We start from the raw sequence: 23,327 nt of genomic DNA on the forward strand, positions 1-23,327 counted from the left end.
CGTCTCCCAGATGGTAATGCACCATTTTGGATTGGACTCGATGAAAATGGATGAGAAAAAAAAACTCCGGAATCCACATTTTACTTCTCACGCATGTAACCGGAGCCGATCAGATTCATTCTGGACCCTCAGCACAGCGTGTAATAATATGCGTTTTACAATATACGCGTGGGATCAATAAAAGGATAGATTTTTGGAATGGCGATCAGGAATTGGAATAATCCATTTGGATACCATCTGATCTCAGGTAAGGAATCTATTTGACCAGTCTTAGGATAATCAGACCCGTTTTCACAGAGATATAAGCTTTTCCCCTATAATGTGATATGGCTGTTTGACTGTAAGAGCGATCAGGAACAGAGAATCCATTTTTAGCAGACCTTGGAGCATAGTTAACGCATTAAAAAACCTCTGGTTCTCCATGTATATTCACTTTATTGCTTTTATTCATGAACTCATGTGTGAAACCGGGTCCTACTAATCACCACAAAATACCACAAAGTATACCCTAAAATATCACAAACACCCCAAAGTGTTTTAAACAAAGTCTGAAAACAATAGTTTAACTATTCAATTTGACTCAAATGTGCTTTCAGCCTTCCGCATCACAAAATTGTTTGCCCCAATGTTTATCGTTGCTAAGCAACCTCATACCAGTTAAATTGTAACAATCTAAAATACAGTTTTGCGGTATACTTTCGGGTAATTTGTGGTACTTTGGTATACTTTGTGGTACTTTATGGTGATTAGTAGGACCCGTGAAACCTTGTCGTCTTTGGTAGAACTCACTTGAAAAAAAGAATTAATGTCACTGGGTTAAAGGATGAATAAAAAATCGGAATCACAGCTCAAACCACGGTTACCCCCATTGGAGAGGTGCACGAGGACGCTCTTCAGAGGGAGGGAACCCGTCTCCAAAACAGACCATCTTTAAACAAGGCTGTGTTCCTCATTATGTGTGGTTTGGCGTTGTATAGCCACAGAGGGCAAACGCCACTTCAGGTTTTTCAGGTTCTTTATTGATGCTGGCACTCTTCTGCATACTGCGGCACTTCTGTGTGATTTATTGTGTTATGAGTGTGTCCCCTTACAGGTGTACATTAACAGGTGTACATTAGCCCTCTTGATGGTTCTCCAACAGTCGCCATTCTGATGGGATGTTAACAGCCGTTTGCTCTTCAACCTTTTTTATGACCACAATACCATTTTCTGATCAGACTCAACGTCCTCTCGACCGACTTTAGTTTCACAGACAAATGGAAAGAAAAACTCGACATTATGACCAAAGCTTTCCACACAACTCTACTGCTTTTATTGAGACAACTCTTACAGTCTCAACCCTCGTGCCTGATGGGGATCCGCCATAGATACAACCAGTGCTAGGATTGTCCACATCTAGGTCCCCACCTCTTCTAGACTGGTTCAGCGCACTTGGCCTGCTCGCACACGGTGACATAACCAGAGGTCCATACTAGAGACTATTCATCTATAGCGCTAGCAGCAGCGTCTGATGTCTGGTCAGTAATGGAGGCCTCCGGTCTCTGACCTGGCACAGGAACAGGCAGCGGGTGAAAGTGTTGCAGGGCCTGGGCTACCCTCTCTGGGCAAATGTTGTACACAGGGTGCGTTGGAGCCTGGATGTCGGGACCAGAGGAAACGAGATATTGGGTTTACTGTAGTATTTGTATTCATTGCCTAGATTTAATCCATACAAATGTCTGTTAACCTAGCATCCACGTCTCTAAACCAGAGTTAGCAAAACAGTTAGAATTCCAGGCATTTCAATTATTTCAATTCTAACACATTTGAGGGAAATGCATAGCATTCTACCATCTTGTCCGATCACCTAAGGAACATTTGTCTTATTTCTTTGCATTACTGCGACACAAAATAAAAGCGTATAAACATAAATAAACATTGTTTCTCGTTGCAATCGTTTGATTGGAGAACTAACAAACTCACTAATAATCTAACATATCAGTTGCTATTACGACATTTTAAGTGTCTCCACTATTGACAAGTGCTTCCGATCTTAGCTGACATCAGACTTGGGTGGGACGTTATCTCTGCCCTAACCATCCAACCATCCACCCATCCCTCCCTCCCTCCCTGGTCCTGGTGGAGACGTACCAGTCTGTTCTCCTCCTTGCCCAGGATCAGCTCATGGTGGAGGTCCACGTTTCCAAAGTGCTGTGCTACGGAGAGGCCGCTCAGGCAATAACAGGTGTGGTAGAAATCCCTGGACCTGGACACAGGAGGAGAACGAGGAGTCATTATCAGAGCAGGATGTTCATTGTTAACATATACAGTATATTCGCAGACTGCAGTCCATAATTGTATATAACTAAACGTTATTGCCGGTAACACATAAAGGACCCAAATATATCATCAAATGAAGTGCAATAAATAAGCAGTTGTCCATTTAGTAGCATTTCTAAATAAATTTTTTTTTAAACATCTGCTGGTATTTTGAATGTTTTCCCCATGTGCTATTTCGGCGTGTAATGCATACAAGTGTAATGTAATGCTTCATTGCAACTCATTTCACAGATATGAATGGAAATGGCAATTTGAATGATGCTAAGTATTTTGATTAGTGTTACATATTTAAAAGCTATGTGTGCTATTCATCAATATTATCAACTTGCATATAATAATTATCAATATGCATATGTCCATGTGTGTCATAGTTAGTGTGTCTGTGTGTTACTGACTTGCCGGGCTTGTCCAGGAGGCCCCCTGCTGGGTTCTGACAACACAAGAGGATGTACTCCTGCAGGGCCTGCTGCTCAAACATCCACCTCTGTCTGCTCAGTGTCGACTCCCCTGCGCACGCACACACACACACACAGGATTACACTACAACACTCAACATGTATGTTGTGTAGACGTTTCATGCACAGGGTTCACACAAGGTCCTTGAAGTGCTTGATTTTTTACCAAAAATTCAAGGCCTGGAATTCCTTGAAAACAGCCAATTTTTTTAACAAGCTGTTTAAAGAGTTCTTGAAATTCAAATCAACCATTCGCATTGAATGTTTTAATCATCCATGATCAAATTGTTCTGAATCAAGAAATAATTTCTTTATTTTAAAGTGTAACTAATTGTCGGAAATTGGTTTTAAGCCATACATATTGGATCCTATTTATTTCCCTATAAAAACAGCATTTAAAAGTGTATCCTTTTAAATGCCCTTTTAAAATGAAAAATAGTGCTTGGAAAAGTACTTGAAAGTCCTTGAGCAATGTCTGGGAACCCTGCATGCATGGTGGAATGTGTGTGAGAACAGTCTCCTCAGACTCTGTCCATCCCAGCGCATGGACAGAGCCTCAGGCGGCCCTCAGGCCAGTGACTGTGGGACTAACTAATGTCCGCTACCTTCTTTGAAGAAGGCTCTGTGGAGCAGCGGTAGAAGCCCTGCCTGCCAGAAGGAGTAGCAGCCGTCCACCAGTTTGTTACAGCGGCCCTGGAAGCCTCCCTCGAAGCGCATCTGTCTGCTGGACACCCATCGCTGTGGGATAAGGGGACAAACAAGACACCATTTTGATATGAGTAAATTATCACCCGCTGACGCTCTGCGGCAGGCTAGTCAGCCTAGATTATACTAATACATCAGGCCGATATTGACCATATTCACACGTCAGCCATTTTGCTCTTACTCCACCGTGGGTCTGGTTCTGGTCAATTGGCCTCTCATTCAAAGTAGAGAGAAGATTTCAGTGCAATTTATTTATTCATTTAATTGTCCGATAAAATACATTTGAATTTAAAACTGGATTTCTTTGGGCCTTAAATATAAAAATTTAAGTTTACTGTACAATGTACATGCAAAAAAGGTTGGTCACAACTACTAAATTAAGTGATCATGATTGTATTGATGTCTATTATACATTACATATTGGTGCAAAGTCATGGTTGATTTAAGTCTAATCTAACAAGACAATCCATTTAGCATCCTTACCCAAAGACTGATTGATTGATTGATTGAAAACTTTATTAACAGATTGCAGAATGGGTACAATACAGCTCAATACACACAATTGTTAAGGGGATGCAGACCAGAGAAAGACTTTCGTCTTGTTTACATCAGGGTCCCCCATTTTCAATTCATCAGGACATAATTATATGACATACATGACATACAGATAGTCAGTACTGCTACATCTATACATTTATGACATACCAGATTTGCAAATACAGTACTGTTTGTGATACAGAAGGAGTCAAGAAAAGGGAGTATATACATTTGACGTAGAAACTGTACATTGGAGGAGGTTGGGTGGGGGGGGGTTGGGTACGTTGGGATATTGACAACCATACTGGGTCATTTACATTGGAGGTGGTTGGGGGGGGGGGGCACACTGTATAAACAAGCAAAACTGTACATTGAGGGGGGGGGGGAGACACTGTACAAACAAACAAAATTGTACATTGGACTATTGACAAAACCATACTAGGTAAATGACTGTACATTGAAGGGGGTTGGGTTAGGATATTTACAGGGGCCAGTGTTGAATTGCAGTCTCCCGTAGGTGTCCCTTGAGAGAGGTTTTGAAAGTGGGTAGTGATCCACATTCCTTTACAGCTTTGGGTAGGGCGTTCCACATTGATGTGGCATAATTGCGAAACGTGTTTAGTCCCTTATTTGAGCCGAATCTGGGTTTAACATGATTTGTGGAGCTCCCTCTGGTGTTGTGATCGTGGTATTCACTGACCTTTGGGAAGTATTTTGACATGTACATGGGTACCTTGGTCGTGTAGTGTATCTTGTAGACCAGGCCCATTGCAAGTTGCTGTACTCTGTAGTCTACTCTAAGCCATCCTAGGTTGTCAAAGTGGGCAGGGGTGAGGTGGGTTCTAGGAGTAAGGTCAAGCAGTAGTCTGACCAGTTTGTTTTGAGATGTTTGTAATTTTGTTTTTAGCGCCTTTGAGGTGCTTTGGTACCATGAGGTGCAAGCATAGTCGTAGTACCCCTGAATGAGTGCTCCTGCCAGAGTCTTCAGGGTATTCTTGCTCTGTTGTTGTAGCAACTGATTTCCGTTTCAATGAGGCAGATTAAATCCTAGCAGGTCACTTAAAATCAGCTGTAGTGACGGAGAGGAATTTATAATATTGTTGCCATAGTAACAACGACTAATTAAAAGCCTTCCAGTCCATAGGGCTTGGATCGCGTCATTATGGAATTGGATTTTGACACCAGCTGGAGTCATGTGTGGGATTTTTTGAGAGATGAGGGGAGAATAATGCGTTTGGTCAATTTATTCAACACTGTGAAATGCTTTGGACAGGAAAAAGCAGGGGGGAAAGGTGGATAATCACTATTTACAGTGAAGGACTCCGACACAGAAGGTCACCGAGCACTGGAGGCTCATCCTGCTGCTGAATGACTCATCCAGTATCTGGACTCTCGCATAAACCCAGTCAGTCAGCGAGTGTCAACCTCTTCACACAAATCCGTTTGCATTATGTACTAGTGAGCATTCCGAGGCTGAACACAAGACTGGTTAACAAGAGTCCTATACAGTACCCTAGACTGCAACCAGAGCCCTATAGGGAGGTGTAGTCTGACGTCACTTTGGACCGCCCGCGAGGTCTACCCGTATAGGGATTTATCATTGGGAAAATGGATTATCGGCTATTGTAACAATTCTGCCTCATGAACATTGAACATTATTGTTGAAGCATTTTTGGTTTAAATACAATTCTGCAATCTTTTTTTTTTTTTTTAGATTAATTTGCGAATATTTACATGTTGAGCTATAGATTGTGGCTATAGATACGCACAGAAAGGTACACCATGTAAATGTTCATGCTTTATTTGTTTTTAAACGAGACGATTTAGAAATGGGAAATGGTGAAATACATTGCATTTTCAAGATGGTGGACCGGCCGGAAACAGCAATAACGTAACCACTACACCTCCCTATATGGCAGCCTAGACTCCAACCAGAGCCCTATATGGCAGCCTAGACTCCAACCAGAGCCCTATATGGCAGCCTAGACTCCAACCAGAGCCCTATATGGCAGCCTAGACTCCAACCAGAGCCCTATATGGCAGCCTAGACTCCAACCAGAGCCCTATATGGCAGCCTAGACTCCAACCAGAGCCCTATATGGCAGCCTAGACTCCAACCAGAGCCCTACACGGTAGCCTAGACTCCAACCAGAGCCCTATATGGCAGCCTAGACTCCAACCAGAGCCCTATATGGCAGCCTAGACTCCAACCAGAGCCCTACACGGTAGCCTAGACTCCAACCAGAGCCCTATATGGCAGCCTAGACTCCAGCCAGAGCCCTATACTGTAGCCTAGACTCCAGCCAGAGCCCTATACTGTAGCCTAGACTCCAACCAGCGCTCTACGGTAGTATATACTCCAACCAGAGCCCTATACTGAGCCATATACGGCACGGTGGTGTAGTGGTTAACACTGTTGTGTCGCCTCACAGCAAGAAGGTCCAGGGTTCGATTCCCGCGTTGCCAGGTACCCAGGTGGGGGATCTCCCAGGCCTTTCTGTGTGGCGTTTGCATGTTCTCCCCGTGCTCGCAAGGGTTCCCCCCCCCCCCGATAAGATAAACCCAATGGAAAAACATGCACAACAGATCACTGACGTTGTCGCGTCCCTGACAAAGACAGGCAGGAGCACTTGGATTGGTCCCCGGGGCGCGGTACCTCGCCGACGCCCCTATCTGCTCCCGGCTGCCCTTGGGGGGAAGGACGACGGGATGGGTCAAGCGCAGAGACTCAATCGCATCGGCAACCCAAAAAAACAATGCATGCGTGTGTGTTTCTGTGTGTGTGTGCCACTCATCGTAAGAATGTCATTGCATGCCGATTATTGCATTATTATTATTATATATTATATACGGTAGTATAGACTCCAGCCAGAACCCTATACTGGAGCCTAGACTCCAGCCAGAGCCCTATATGGTAGTATAGACTCCAGCCAGAGCCCTATATGGTAGTATAGACTCCAGCCAGAGCCCTATATGGTAGTATAGACTCCAGCCAGCCAGAGCCCTATGTGGTAGTATATAGACTGACTACAACCAGAGCCCTTTATAGTACAGAGAATTACAGAGTAATTCTGACCAAGCAGCAAAGCAAGCCATCCTAGAGAATAAATCAAGTCCACTTTTGCTTTCCTGCCACAAGGAGACATTCATACAAAAATAATCCTCTGTGCTGTAAAAAGGCTTTAAGGCTGAACTGCTGTAATACTGTGTTCCCAGATCGGTAGTGAGGTACAGGGGGGGCGGCAGCAGCAGGTATACGGGCTGCTGTGGGTATTCTGGGCCTCTTGACGTCACCCCCCCCCCTCTAGTGTCTCCTTACACCTCTGCTGAACTGTAGGAGAGGCCTCTGTCCTAGACCCTCTGTTACACCTGCAGCCCCACTGACATTCAGGTTAACCACAGAGACAGAAATCCATAAGGCGGGACGCCTCCAGAGGGTGGCGCGCGACACAGGACACCTCCACAGAGGACAAGATCCATCAGCCTGTGACATTGGGCGAGAGTGGAGAGGAGGCTACTACTGAGCTATTGAGCAGTACAACAACCCCAGCCGTGGTGCATTGCAACTTTATCGCAGCCGTTTGCCCAACGGCAGCATGGGCTTCTGATTCTCTATAGGTTTCTTCTTGACAATAGCGATATGTCTTTGGCTGTAGGCAGCTGAACTCAAGGTTGTTCTGGGCGTGGAGTATTTGTATCATATATAGAGTTTTACTACAAAATAGGATATTGGTTGTGATTGCTAGATCTCTCTAGCGGCCTCCACACGTGACGTGATCACCAGCAAAGCGCCTTTACTTTTAGCACTGTTGTTTTCCTGTGGGGTGATCGGTGGCGCTCAACTAGGCGGCAGAGGCTACCCTTGGTGTGGTGCACTGCTCGAAATTGCCACTAAGTGCTGTGCTCAACTTTGACCTTGGTTGCGGCGTACCTTACAAAGCGCTAACAATGAGAATACAGCTTTATGTTATGTAAGCAGAATCAACTTCCAAACTACAGCGGATCATGTTAAGAGAGGGTGGATAAATTAATCATCGATTTGATTTATTGAGTGAGTTTAACGCCACAAAAAGACTATTTGTTGTTGTTTGTGCTCATAAAACAGATGATTGGCACAAAGCCTCTTCAGTGAACAGTGGCGGTCTTTGAACACTGTTTTTTAACCAAACCTTATCTGACCTACCTAACATTATCTGACAGGAAAAGTAGTACATTACATGGCAAATAGTATTGCATGATAGCCTTCCTGCTAGTACTGTAGCTTGTGCACCTCCATGATGACGATCGACCTTGCGGTGAGCAAAGAGCAGAATTCTGATCATGTGTAGGCTACTTAATAGATTGAAACTAAATAATTTGTATCCAATGACCCCAAACGAATGTCCGAATTTATGCAGTTCAGTAAAAGTAATGGATTGGAACTCTGTATCTGATGATCCTTAAGACGATTAGAATCAGATTTGGTATGGATATTGAGAAAGTGGTATAGCAGCCTCCCTAGATGTTATTGTAAAACGGTATGCGATGAGGTCACTCACAAGTAAAGACTTCAGATCCAGCATGTGTTCCTTCCCCAGGATGACCATGGCTGCGGTGCCACAGAAGGTGTATCCTCCATGGGCCTCCAAGCCTGGCACTCCTCCTAGGCCACCCTCCCAGTTCTGACACCTACATATAGACAGAGGAACCATTTACCGGTAGTAGCTTTCAACGCCCTTGAAGAATGGGGAGGATTATGGTTGGCTGACAGTGAGGCCTTGCACAGAATGTTTGTGTAGTTCTCCTTCTTCCAACATGGCTGCCTATAACATAGCAACCATTGTTTTGTACATGAGCAAAGAGCAGAATTCTGATCATGTGTAGGCTACTTAATCGATTAAAACATCAGAATTTATGGAGTTAAGTAAAAGTAATGGATTGGAACTCTGTATCTGATGATCCTTAGAATCAGATTGGGTATGGGTATTGAGAAAGTGGTATAGCAGCCTCCCTAGATGTTATTGTGCAGTGGGGTGTGCACACAGAGCTTGGATTGGCACAACAGCAAGTCCTCTTCAAGTCTGTGTAGCCCCTTTAACACATGCACTGGACTCCTGACTTTAATTGCACATTAATCAGAAAATGTTTGAATTATTCCACGTGAAGTTTACTCTCCCAGCACCCAAGTCTGCATATTGACCAACTGAGCCCATGTGCGAATACAAGCGGGCCATTGTTCGCAGGATTCACAGAGAGTGTGTTCCTTACACGACGATGTTGTACAGTTGGGCCCGATGGTAAATGGAAACGTATGGGTTGTGGATAAAATGTATATCAAGTGTTATCTTCATTCTCTTCAATTTAATTACAGACCAAGGACAAGACACACAAGGCATTCGTCTCATCAAGATTTGAGCGAGTTTGCGAGGTGCACCAAAATATGTTCCAATATCTTTGCTCAATAATGCTTTGAAATGGGAGATTCTTTAAATATCAAGTCAAGATGATATGCTAGCCAGTTTGCTCGGCTGTCTGAGGATGAGAGACATGAAACTATTTGATAGTCATCCAAAAACGTTTAAATTAACAATTAAACTAACAAACGTTTGAGTGACTGCAATGTATATACAGTTTCACAACAATTTTTTTTTTTAGCTATATGGAATACCATTGGTCGCTTATGTAAGGGCTGCTCAATTATGGCAAAAATCATAATCACAATTATTTTGATTGATATTGAAATCACGATTATTAAAACACAATTACTCATTGATTTGAGAACATCATGCGAGTTTATTGCACTTTTTTCATTGAACAAATTGGTTGTGTTGCCTTGTGGTGCAGCCAGACGACTGGAGTTGTTTTACCTTTTTTCTAGACCAAAAACTGCCTTTCTGTCATCTTCTACAAGTTGCCAAAGACGTTTAAAAATAACTGGAGAAACGCGCTGTGGCTCCCTCCTCCCTCTCAACATGAGCCGAGACTACTGTTTGGGTTTGGGGGAGGGGTGGAGCGCACAGCTGTGAAGAAAGGGTGCGCTGCATTTACAACACAAGACTAAATGAGAGCAACACGGCATACGGCACAATAATAGTTTTATCTCGATTATCTTGTATTCATGATTGTGGGAAGCCAATATCGTAATTGAAAAACGAACTAATTACCCAGCCCTACATCATAGAACATCTGACCACACCATGGAAATCCCCGTTTTGTGTATATGACACAGAAAACTGATGTTTTACCATGGCAAAGGTACCGACAGTGTATGTTGTGTTTCAAACTTGTGAGCCGTCTACAATCTAATCCAAAAACGCATGCTCATTCTCCACATTAACAAAATTCTATGGTAGCCATCTTAATACCCCCACTTTACACAATATCTATCCCATACCTACTCTTACTAGTCATACCGCTGGCCAGTATCATGGTTTACTACCATAGTATATTTATACTTGCATCACTGTACATAATAATGTACATACAGAGTAATATCTGTACATACAGATTAATATATTTACTCAGCAGCTTGTTATATTTAATCACTTAAATATTGTATAATGTATATTACTGTATATTACACACGACACCTGCCCTGTATATTGTTATGCACTCTACTAATTTGATTGATTGATATTACCTTGCACTCTGGTTGGATGCCAAACTTCTTTTCGTTGTACTGTACTTGTGCTGCACGATGACAATACATTTGAATCTAATTCAAATCTAATTAAGTGTGTTGAAGGAAATGACTGACACACTGAAAAAGGCTTTTTATCCATTTTATCCCTTTGAGTTCAGCAGGTGTGCAGAATGGATGGAGCGAAGGCTCTCATAAGGCTATGAACATGAATCGTGGTTGCGGTGGTCCATACCTGAGTATCCAGCCGGGTGTGTCCTCAAACAGTTTGGGTATGATGATGTTTGTGAGCGATGCTACGGACGCTGCACAGTACGCACTCCTACAAGGAGAGAAACACAAGACAGATTAACAAGGAAACACTGGTCAATGTTTGTGTATCACTTAGGGGGGCTATATGGCGATCTTAACACTTTCCGTGCCACGGGTCCGGTGCCCCGGAACCCTGTTGCGTGCCAACGCCCACTTCAATGATAGAGCTCTCATATTTGCAAACGCATAAACTATATCTTAAATTATGGCTGTGTGTATAATATGGCCGTCGCTTATCAATGACTTGTTTACAGTCAACATTGTCGAAACGGATTGCTTTTTAATCGGTTAATTTCCGTTTTATTTTGAAAAACGCTCGTTTTATGAAAGTTCCAGAAGATTGTGATAATCGCCCTTTACTGGAATATACTGGAATACACAAAATTCATTTTTCTGCCTATTTATGAATAGTTTTCAAATAAACGCTAGATTATCGATAGTATATGTGTACTCATGCACGCTATAGAAGCGGGCTGAAAAATCGATTATCCATTTCCTGATCAGCACACACACACACACACACATACATAGGGCCCACGTTGATATCTCTGAAAAAAGCTCTGATTATCCCAAGACTGGTCAAATAGATTCCTTACCTCAGATCAGATGTTCTCCAAAAAGATTATTCCAATTCCTGATCACCATTCCAAATATCGATCGCGTTTATTGATCCAACGCTGGGTGGTCGAAACACCGATTCCACAATGAATCCGATCGGCTCGAGTTACATGCCTGAGAAGTCAAATGTGGAAGCAGGATTTTTATTTTTTCATGAGTTTCATTCAATCCAATCCAAAGGGGTGCAGTACCACATGGAGAGACGATAGGGGGCGGTATTTTCCCAATGGAGCTCAGAGAGCGTTCCAGTGGTAACGGGAGGCTAGATTAATGAAATATGAATGGAAATCGCTAATAAAAAAAAATAACGATTAAACGACGAGATCTCTCGTCGTTGGCACTCAACGGTTGGCATGAACTAACGAGAAATCTCGTCGTTGGCACTGAAAGTGTTAAGATAGTCACCGGTTAGAATGAATTTAATTTATTTTCATAATGTTCGCCACAGCCACGCTGACATTCTTAGTTATAGAATAGAATAGAAATACTCCAGAGGGAAATGTGACACTGCAAATCGCTCAACATTAAACATTTAGACAGAACAGGTCACGAATAAGAATAACAAAACAAATCAAATTGCCTAAGATAAGAATAGAATAAAATAGAATAAAAATGGAATAAAATACAGTAAAAATATACTGAGGTCTACAGTAGGTGTAATATTGCACAGTGCTGTTTCAAAAGTAAGAGTCCAGGAAGATGGTAACTGTCACTCTGTGCTCAGTGATGCAGTGAGGCACAGTGATGCATTGTATAGTCTGATGGCTGTTGGAATGAAGGACTTCCTGTGCCGTTCAGTGCTGCATTTAGGTAGTGTGAGCCTAGCACTGAACATGCTCCTCCTGTCAGCCAAGTCTGTGTATAGTGGGTGGGAGGGGTTTTCCCTGATGGCTTGGAGCTTAGCAAGGCTCCTCCTCTCCGCCACCCTCGCTAGGGAGTCCAGCTCCACCCCAACCACGCTACTGGCCTTCCTGACCAGCTTATCCAGCCTGTTTGTGTCCCCTGCTCTCAGTCCGCTGCCCCAGCAGGTCACAGCGTACAAGAAGGCGCCCGTCACCACCGACTCATAGAACATCCTTGTACAGACATTGAAGGATCTCAGCCTTCTGAGGAAGTAGTCGGCTCTGACCCTTCTTGTAGAGTGCCTCTGCATGTTTTGACCCGTTCAAGTTTGTTGTCGATGTGCACACCGAGGTTTGTACTCCTCAACCATGTCCACATCGACTCCCCTGATGTAAACGGGGGTTCACAGGTGCACTCCTCCTCCTCCTCCTCCCCAGCTCCACCACCAGTTCCCTGGTCTTCGCCACATTTAGCTGCAGGTAGTTTTTATCGCACCATGTGACGAAGTCCACTACCAATTCCCGGTATTCCCTTTAGCTAGCTACTATGCTAACCACTGTAGCAGCGTATTTCAATAACCGTTGTCTTTTCCATTGCCATGTACAAAACAATGGTTGCTATGTTACAGGCACTGGGCAGCCATGCTGGAAGAAAGATAACTACACAAACATTCTGTGCAAGGCCTCACTGTCAGCCTCTCGTTTTCCAATAAAAAAAATCCTACCTCTGTCGCTTAAACTAGGCCAACAGTTGTGACAGAAGTGTTATTTTTACAATGAGAACGAGTTATTTCTGTGCTCTGTTTCAAATGAGTGAAGCAACAACTCTGATGCGGCAACATTTAACATCCTGGCATGGATCAAATTTCTCACTGGAATAGTTGCATCAACTGTAGGCCAACACATTTTTACCCGTGAAAAGGTTTGCCTTGAAGTGGTAACTGCTACTGTACAATGCATGATCTATATTATTATTTTAAGTAAAAAAAAGAAATAATAAAATGTGTCCGTTTCATCAAATAGGCTAGTTAGTTAGTCTTGTGAAAACATAACTGTAAGGGTTTTCTGTATAGTAATAAAAAAAGAAGAAAAAAAAAAGAAAGGGACAGAGGATATGAGCATTATGAGGAGAGAGGGAGAGAGAGGTAGAGAGAGGGAGAGAGAGGTAGCGAACAGAGAAGGGGTGGCGGGGTTATCTTCCGTGTTCCAGTGAAACCATGGCGATGGGCCTCACCTGACATCCACCTCTCCTCCTACATGCATCACAAAGGAGCCATCTGGCTGCTTCACAGACAACAGGAAGTCTAGGAGCTTCTCTCTGGGGAGGGAGAGACAAGGGAGTGGGAGAGGTGTGAGAGGAGGAGGAAGAGGAGAGCAAACAGGAAAGAGCGTAAGCGGGATGATGAGGGTGAGGAGAGGATGGTGGGGAGGTGAAGAGGTTATATATGAAGGGTATGATGATGAAAGGAAGGATGGGCAGGGAAGAAGAAAAGGCTGGCGTTAGTATGAATCATCTACATAAACATCACAAGCTTTCATTTTCATTCTTCTTAAACGCTTAGTCCACTAATTGGTCATTAAGGTCATAGTCCACATGGTTTATTTCATGCTGAATCAGTAATTTTCTGAAAAATAATAAACATATCTCTGGCATCACAATAACATTAACAAATATGCTTTGGCCTTTAATAAGCACTACATTTATAACATAAGTGTTATTAAGTCGATCTTTCATCGTTTTCTTTTTGGCTGCAACCAGGCAACTCTATAACTCTGTCGGGCGGTCAACACAAGTTTCCCCACCCTCTAATGGCCACAGTTCACCATAGGAGGCAGGGAGGTCAAGTGTGTGCGTGTGTGAAGGTATGTGTGTGTTCATGCCAATTTGCCCGACATCAAAATAATATTAACAAATACATTTAAAGCCATTTTAAGAGTATATTCACATACCATATACTCTCTGGTACAGGGTTGGTTCAGGCAGATGGGAAATAGGCTTTTTAGAACTTTCCTCACCCATTGCAAATCAGAATATGAGTCCGTTTACAAACATTACCAAGGTGATTTTGTGGTAAAACCACAGATAGATAATCACAGCCTTAACCCTTTCACTGCCACACTACCAAAACGGTTAACCCTTTCACTGCGACGACACACAGGTTAACCCTTCGGTTGTGTGATAGTAAAGGGTTAACCTTCTGTCGTGTGGCAGTGAAAGGGTTCATGTTGATTATGACTTGACATGTGAAGACTATAATAATCACAGCCTTAATGTTGATAGTGACTTGACATGTGAAGACTATAATAATCACAGCCTTAATGTTGATAGTGACTCGACATGTGAAGACTATAATAATCACAGCCTTAACCTCTTAAGCCCGAACAGTCCGGTACTGGACCGCAAATGACATCACACCATAAATCTATCTCTAATGTATGAATTAATGTTGCATTTTTTTTCTTCTTCAAATGTAGCCAAGAGTAAAGACCCTAACCCTGTCAAAACAGCAGTCAAAGTGTATATTTTCAGCATTACGTTTGTTTACCAATGATTTTAACTGTTATTAGTGAAATATAAGATTATAGAAATCTCAGGGCATTGAGTCAGAAACCGGCGGATATTGATGGGAGGAAGAGGCGCAGCCAAAAGTGAGTGTAGTCTTTTGAAGGAAGCGAATAAAAAAAACGACACCACCGAGCTCATGCCAGCCCCTGTCAATCATCTGACTTCTGGATTTACCTTTTTATTTCTCTTATTTTTCGGGATTATCTCCCACAAACTTGAACATTATTGCCATAAAACAGAACATGGTTAGTTTCTCTACCTTTCTGTGAACGTCTAGCAAAAAACGGCATTGCAATCTGATGAAAAATGGCGGAGGAATTTACATTATAAAAAAGTAACTGTACTTACAGTAGATTTCATTCACGGTTTGTGTATCACACCTGGTGATACTAAATCCAGATTGAACTCAGCCAATTAAGGGGAGGGGATGATTAGGTGGCCTTGATGTCAGAGACCTGATTGGGAATTTGGCCAGGAACGTCGGGGAACCCCCTACTCTTTGCGATAAACGTCCTGGGTTCTTTAACGACCAAATTCAGTCAGGACCTCGGTTTAGCGTCTCATCCGAAGGACGGCACTCGCAGCTGTACGGTGTCCCTATCACTGTAACAGGCCGGGGCATTGTTATGGTCCAGAGGACAGAGTGCCCCCTGCTGGTCAACAACACCACCACTTTCCGACAACGGCCTTGACCGGGGCTCGAACCGGTGATCTTGACTTGACATGTGAAGACTAGAATAGGGATAATCAGTCTTAACACTTTGAGTGCCGTTCACGTAGATCTACGGTTCTGTCATCCGATCGTTGAGTGCCGGAAACGTAGATCTACGTTTCTGTCACGGTATTTCTTTTATTATCTATATCTATTCATAATTCAGCGGGACACCTTGTGCATACTGTTCTGAGTGTGTCTAAGCTGCCAGACGGTATTATACCGCCCTCTAACGCCTTCGGCCAGTAATGCACCCGGTTAGAAATGGGTTCGTTTATTTTCTATACCGAGCTGCGGCGTGGGGGCGGGTCCTAAACACTCTGGCAAAACACACGCTTATAGGGATGGCGTATAATACCCGCCCGTTGAAGAGCAATGCCCAATAACGTCGGAAGGACGATCGCTGTGGATAACTGGAATGGCGATGAGATTATTGGATTCTTTTTTGCATTACTTCAGAGACCAGGGCCCTCATGCATCAACGTGTTCTACGCACAGATCTGTGCGTAACCCGTGCGTACGATCATTTCTAAGCAAAGAGTGGGATTCATCAACTTCAACTTGAACTTGACTTCGTGCTTACATCTACGCACATTTCGGACCTGGCGTACCTCGCGCCCAGTGGTAGAATATATTATTACAACAAGGAAATGAGCTTCTGTGCATAATAACACTGGATGTTCTATGAACCGTAGTTCATTATAGTTCATTGTAAAATAGCAACAGTAGTGTAATTATGGTCAAAACCCTATAAATAGCATTTGGAATAATAGATCTTTCTCTCAGAATGAATGCAGCATGTCATATATGTTACGATGAATTGAAAATGGGGGACCCTGATGTAAACAAGACGAAAGTCTTTCTCTGGTCTGCATCCCCTTAACAATTGTATGTATTGAGCTGTACTGTACTGTACCCATTCTGCAATCTGTTAATAAAGTTCTCATTCATTCATTCATTCATGGTTTATATAGCGTTATCGGAATATACGGGGTGTAGGCTACTGACTGACTGCGCTCCGCGTAGCTTGATTGATTGATTGAAAAGTTTATTAACAGATTGCAGAATGGGTACAGTACAGTACAGCTCAGTACATACAATTGTTAATTGGGGATGCAGACCAACTTTCGTCCTGTTTACATCAGGGTCCCCCATTTTCAATTCATCATAAATCATAAAGCTCAACTCGTTATTATTTTGCGCACAGACCGCCGAAACACGGGAACGTTTTGATTATATTTAAAAGGCTTTACGTTAAACGAAACAAGTGGAATTTCGAAGCTGTAAGCAGAATAAGTCATATGAATATAGTGTTCTTCCCCCTTTTTACTGTACAAGAAAGAATAGAAAACGCATTGCAATGACACCATGCAGATAGTGGACAGACTATATGATGGAATTCAAGTTCATGTATTGAAAGGCAGGATACATCATACATGCAGTGAGATTCATTGTTCTTGTATATGCTCTCGTATTATATTGTTTATATAGGCTACCCAATACTGACATCAAAATAGATTGTAGTAGTATGCCTCTAGAAATCATGCAGCAGGTAGAAAATTGACGGGAGATCCATCGCGATTTGGAATAGAATTGAGGAGAACTTTAATCCGTGGGTATTAATCAAACAACACGGGAAAAGGCAGTCATATTCCAGCGCGGTCTTTATTAGCCGACAACAAAATAGATGCCTCTAAAAATCATATAGCCAATCGAACACAACTAATAAAGGCATTCATATTGTACAGCACGGTTATAATGACACACAACACAACCAACGCCAAACAGTGGTCAACGAACGGTCTTTATTAGTATTTTGAGCTGTCCAGGCAGAATTGCAGCAATGGTCTTAGGGAGCCGTTGATATCTGACATCACCGTTTACAAATCCGCCTTTTATTTATCCACCTCCGTTACGAGGACCTCCACCTCGGTGTCTGTGTAGTTTCTCTTTTTCGTTCGCTTTGCCATCCTCCAACATTCCACGCACAGGGATTCCCTCATGGTATTTGAAGGGGAGGGCCTGACCATATTTGGTTGGTCGGGGCGGTTTTGGTATGCAAATACGTGAAAGCGTGCACGAGCTGCGGCGCAGGGCCAAGGTGGGATTCATCATGACAGATGTGCGTAGAGCCTGCTTACGCACGTGTGATGAATGCCGACTTCCCTGTGCGTGCGCTAGTTCTAAATTCCGTGCTTACGTGTGGAAGTAGGTCAAGGTCAAAGTCCACGTTGATGAATGAGGGCCCAGGTAAGGACACTATATATGAAAGCTTGTGTTGACCGGATATTTATTTCTACTGCGATTGAAGCTATAATTTATGTGTTTATGTGTCTGGCTGTTCTGCCATTGGGATGCAGGAGGGGGGGGGGGGGGTCTAAACCACATTGCATGCGTGCACCACAAAGGATAATAGTGATGATCTAGCGTTGATTTCAGGAAGATCCGATAATCAGGCGAAAAATGACAACGTGTTTATTGAATTACACAAAAACGCTGTTTTCGTGTCTTTTCCCTGGAATTGCTCAGAAGCAGCCGGACTATGTTCATATTCAAAACGGTATCAAATGGAAATGTACGTATGAAAAAAAGAATCTGTTTTTTGCACGTTGACCAGAAGTAGCTCAATGAGACTCGCCGGCATTATTAGACCCATAGCGATACTATAAAATATAGGTTTAGTTCTACAAACTACAACTACGTTTACATGGGGTTAATGGGCGGCACGGAAGTGGTCACTTCCCGGAAGGGGCGTGGCACTCAATGTGTTAATGTTGAGTGACATGTGAAGACTATAATAGGATGATGTACCACTTTTTCCACTGACAAAAAAACAAAGGATCTACCTCAAATCCTGCCCTCTTTTCTTGATCCTCCAATCATCAGTTCCCTGAGGGGTACTACATTTTAAGTACCTGCCTATGAAGAGTGCCGGTTCAATTTATTACTTTTACTGACCAATAAAGACTTGGACCATTAGTTTCGGGTCATTAGACAAAAAAACTACTGGGAGGTAATAATCCATGTTTCCTCCATTAGAAAGATCTAACATCCAGTGCCACTTTGCTCTGATTTTGACATGTTAGCGTGTGGCGCTCTCTCTCTGATATCTCAAACCTGGTACCGGGCCAATATCCAATACTATAAAGATACAGAACTCGATTTAGTACCCCTTGTTTCAAGTCCTCTGGTATTTTGAGATATCCTGTGCTGTGTGACTGACTGTGATTATATACCTGTTTATGACGTTGTATGCCTCCTCTGTGCCTATGATACAGAGGGCGTTGACGGCGGCGTAGGTGGGGGCCAGGTGGGCGTGTTGACCGGGTCCTCCAGCGAAGCCTCCCGTCGGGGTTTGACAGCGTACCAGGAACTGACAGACACTGGGGAAGGATGCAAGCGTCAGACAATTAAACTGTAGGAATTAACATTGGACACACAACAACGCTTCTCCCTCTTAATTTGCTGTTAACCACCACGCTTCTCTCTCTCCGGGGACACACTTCTCATAAATACTTCTCCCCCTCTCCGTCAGACATGCCCCACAAACACACCCGACACGGCCTCAGAAACCTGCCGACGCGTCACAGATCAGAGCAGCGTTTCAACAGAACCCAGCAGACTGTGAAAGTGAAGCGCCGAAGTAAGAGAAAGTATAATAAGACCCAGCGGGCCAAGTCCCTCCAGCTACTGTAACATGGCACAGAGAGGAGACTATCTGAACCACCGTTTCCTGTCTGTGCAGCCTAGCTAACATGCGCCAGTCTCCTGCCCCAGTTTTAAATCTCCAGAAAATAAAGCCTCCACTTCCCCACAAGAAAAAGAAAATCACAGATCCGAGGGGATTTGATTTAGCCAAAATATGGGAAGCAATAACTTCTGTACAGCTGCATTAAGACTATGGAAACACCCATTTTGAGGGAGAGTAATCTACCAATGGATGCATTTCTGTAAGTGCCTGAACAGTGTGTGTGTGTATGTGTATGTGTGTGTGTGTGCGTGCGTGCGTGCGTGCGTGTGTGTGTGCTGAATGCGAGGGCCTCACACTGGCACAGGGCAGTGCAAGCCGGAGGGTTGGCATGTGTCACAGTAATGAGGATTCTGAGGAGACAGACGCGGTTACCAGTGGGTTGGCAACCTGGCGTGGCAGCACTTCAGGTTCCACTTGAATTACTCTGGTGGTAATTTGATTTCCGTTTGATCTGAGGGGCCATGAGAAGGTGGCACTAGGTCGACATTACTACATTATTACATTCACACTTAGCTTTGGAATAACAGATGAACATGCAATATATAATATGAGCTAATTCATGCTTTTATATCTAGCCGACTAGACTACTGCAATGCACTATTCACTGGTTTCCCCAAGAAAACTCTGCAGCTAGACTACTAACTAATACCAAAAGGAGGGAACACATTAGTCCTGTCTTAGCTACTCTACACTGACTTCCTGTAACTTTTAGAATTTATTTTACGGTGCTTCTCCTCACATACAAAGCTCTAAATGGACAAGGACCTGTCCCAGCTACATTGCTGACTCTCTAATAAACTACACACACCCGCCAGAACACTGATCATCAGATGCAGGGCCGTTTCTAGCTTTTTGGGGGACCCTATTTTGTGAAACTATGGTGGGGGGATTCCAAACCCTTTAAGGTGGGCATGCATTTAACATTTAAATGCATCAATCTGGTGCACTTTAAGAGGAACAGAGGCTAGATCCGTGAAAGAAAACGTATATCAAATTAAAATCAAACATCTCATGTTGACCCCAGCAATGACAGAAAATTATAATAAATAGGAAACACTGGGGCTCCCCTACATCAAGAAACTCCTGAAAACATACAGGATTTACAGAATCTGCATTATATGATTAGATGCAGGTCTATTAGAGGTCACCAGAAAGAGTCATAAGAAGATCGGTGATGCAGCCTTTGTAAACTACGCCCCAAAACTGTGGAACACGTTACGTTAACAATATTAGGGAAGCCAATATGTTAGACATTTCTTATCTTTTTTTTTAATCATCTTTACCAAAGCATTTGACTGACTTTACACTATTATACTGCACAATTTCTCTGTGATTGACATTGCACTATTTCTCTATGTTTTATTCCCCATGTTTTTATTCTCTTTTATTTTATATATCCGAGGCTGGACATCCGTACTAGTCAATTACCGCTTTCCCACAGATGGGCGAGACGTTTTGGGACCGTGAGCAGGAAATGTGAAAGGCTTTACAGACCAAGTCTTGGTGTCTTTATTATTTATTATTATTTGTATTGCACTGCACTATTTTACTCCGTCTATTGCTTTTATTACAGGTTCGAAACGGTCTGGTATTAAACTGTGTGGGTATCAAGCAAGAAAGACTGTCAGGCTTTAAAACTGTAAGACCCAGGCCTAGAACCACGCCCTGAGAGAGGGAACTGCGCCCTGAGAGGGAGGTTTGCCCTGAGTGGAAGGTTTGAAGGGTCAATGTGGGTATCAAACAGGAGGGAAGACTGTCAGGTTTTAAACTGTAGATACCAAACTGAAGGTAAAGACGACTTTGAACTGTTAAACAGTAATCCAGAACTATTTTATTGCACTGTAAAAAACTGATTTATAGTATGTCTGCACTTTATGTGCTCATTTAATCATTCATGTCTTCTCTATTCTACTAAAACTCAATCAAACCATAAACAAGGTGGCCTGTTGGGATGTTAGATCCTAATGTGAAAAACTGATTTTATGTCTGCTCATTTTACCCTTGCTATTATTTTACTTATTTTTACTTTTATCTTTACGCCCCACTATCCACTGGGTGCATACTAAGACCTTTATCATGTTTTGTAACAGATTACAGAAATTCAAGAAGCCTATTGGAACGTGAGGTTCTGATTTGATTAATATATCTGCATTATTTTATCAAACTTTATGCTTTGCTCTTGCTGCTTGTTTGACACAGATTTTATGTCTTATTTCTTACTGATGTAAAGCACTTTGAACTGCAATTCCCTGTATGAAAGGTGCTATACAAATAAAGTTATTATTATTATGATACTACAGAATGTATAATGGTAGTAAATTAGTGGAAGTGTAGCTGATTATATAATATATACACCATTTTAAACATTAACACTTTAAACTAAACATACACAAGCAGATTTGTATTTCAGTATGTGGCGTAAAACTGGACTCTATATCTTTCACTTCAGTAAAATGTATAAAGAAAGAACAATCAGACTTTATGAAGTTATGGGGTAACAGGTTTCCTTAGTGATAGTGAATTATTGTGTATGGCACATGATTCCATTTCTTTCCCCCCCTCCCTCATGTTACTGTAAGTATTGATTGTTAAATTATTGTAATTGACAGAACATCTATTTCTATCGTTTATTTATGTTCAGCATGAAATAAAAATTCTCTCCTCCCTGCTCCTTTTCGGCCATGGCATGTGCAAATTCAAAAGTGTTTTGATTATGAAGCGCTCCATCTTTTATGAATGTAACGAATAGTAAAGTTATTAAATTAAATATATATATATTAAATTAGATAAATGCAGCCGTAGCACTAAATGACCAATTATTAATGTCATTGACACACTGGCAGTGCAGAGCCTTGCGTGTGCGTGTGTGCAGTTTGATGCCAAGAAATGCCATTTTGAGTCAACATCTTGCCTGACATAACTGTCATTGTTAACACAATGTTTTGGAGATGCTGTACTTCTGCAGCTGATATACTGTAACAGGTCAGCCCAACTATGTTGTAGGCATCAAGCTGGTTGTCAATTGAGCAGATATGTACAGTATGTGAAGAAGAGAAGAAGAAGAAGTCATTATTTGTCATGCAGATTTAACACACGCATGTGATGGGTGACCCACAGGAACACCACACACACATGCACTGAGTCGCTGAATGAAATGTTCTCTGCACTTCCCATCCCGTCATCATTCCCACCAAGGACAGCCGGGAGCAGACAAGGGCTGCAGTGTGCGCCGCTCCCGGGGACAAATCCAAGTGCTCCTGTCCGTCTTTGTCAGGGACGCGACAGCGGTAGCGATCTGTTGTGCATGTTTTTCCATTGGGTTTATCTTATCGAGAGGGCAAACCCTTGCGAGCACGGGGGGGAGAACATGCAAACTCCACACAGAAAGGCCCGGGAGATACCTGCACCTGGGTAACTGGCAACACGGCAACCTGTTCCCCAAGCGGGAATTGAACCCAGGACCTTCTAGCTGTGAGGCGACAGTGTTAACCACTAGGGGTGGGACGATACATCGATCCAGATCGATATATCGATCTATTATCAATAATCAAATAGGATCGATGCAACGTAAAAAGATCGATTCATATTGTGATACTCTTATTTTGAAAATCCCACGAGTCATATCCACCGGCGCCCAGTATTGTGAAACTCTACTGTAGACATTACAGCAGAACAGCGCTACAGAGCGTCTATTTTGCAACCCGATATAAGTCTGTGCAGTTTTTCCCCCGCAACGGGACAAATGCATCTAACATGCTTTGCATCGTCGCCATTCCTTTATGCCCACGTCGCGTTAAATATCTAAATGAACGTGAGAGAACAGGAGAGAGGAGAGGGGAAGGAGGAGGGGCGGGGGCATTCTACCTTTCTGTGGGAGACAGGGGGAGGGGC

At 42.9% G+C, this 23,327-nt stretch overlaps 1 protein-coding gene across 1 annotated transcript in view; it reads right to left on the reverse strand.

Moving 5' to 3' along the window:
* Window positions 1–626: 626 nt before the first annotated feature.
* The window catches only part of fntb (farnesyltransferase, CAAX box, subunit beta), a 42,428-nt gene continuing 19,727 nt past the window's right edge, over window positions 627–23,327 (reverse strand). Inside the window, exons 5-12 of the mRNA XM_084313978.1 lie at window positions 18,922–19,068; window positions 13,642–13,725; window positions 10,871–10,957; window positions 8,555–8,684; window positions 3,380–3,512; window positions 2,715–2,826; window positions 2,131–2,245; window positions 627–1,634 (exon numbers count right to left, since the gene is read on the reverse strand). Of these exons, the coding sequence (XP_084170104.1) occupies window positions 1,479–1,634; window positions 2,131–2,245; window positions 2,715–2,826; window positions 3,380–3,512; window positions 8,555–8,684; window positions 10,871–10,957; window positions 13,642–13,725; window positions 18,922–19,068 (964 nt within the window). The 3' untranslated portion in view covers window positions 627–1,478. The remainder of the gene's footprint in view (window positions 1,635–2,130; window positions 2,246–2,714; window positions 2,827–3,379; window positions 3,513–8,554; window positions 8,685–10,870; window positions 10,958–13,641; window positions 13,726–18,921; window positions 19,069–23,327) is intronic.

The sequence above is a fragment of the Notolepis coatsorum genome, assembly GCF_963971535.1.
Source record: "Notolepis coatsorum genome assembly, chromosome: 5".
Classification (NCBI taxonomy): Eukaryota; Metazoa; Chordata; class Actinopteri; order Aulopiformes; family Paralepididae; genus Notolepis; species Notolepis coatsorum.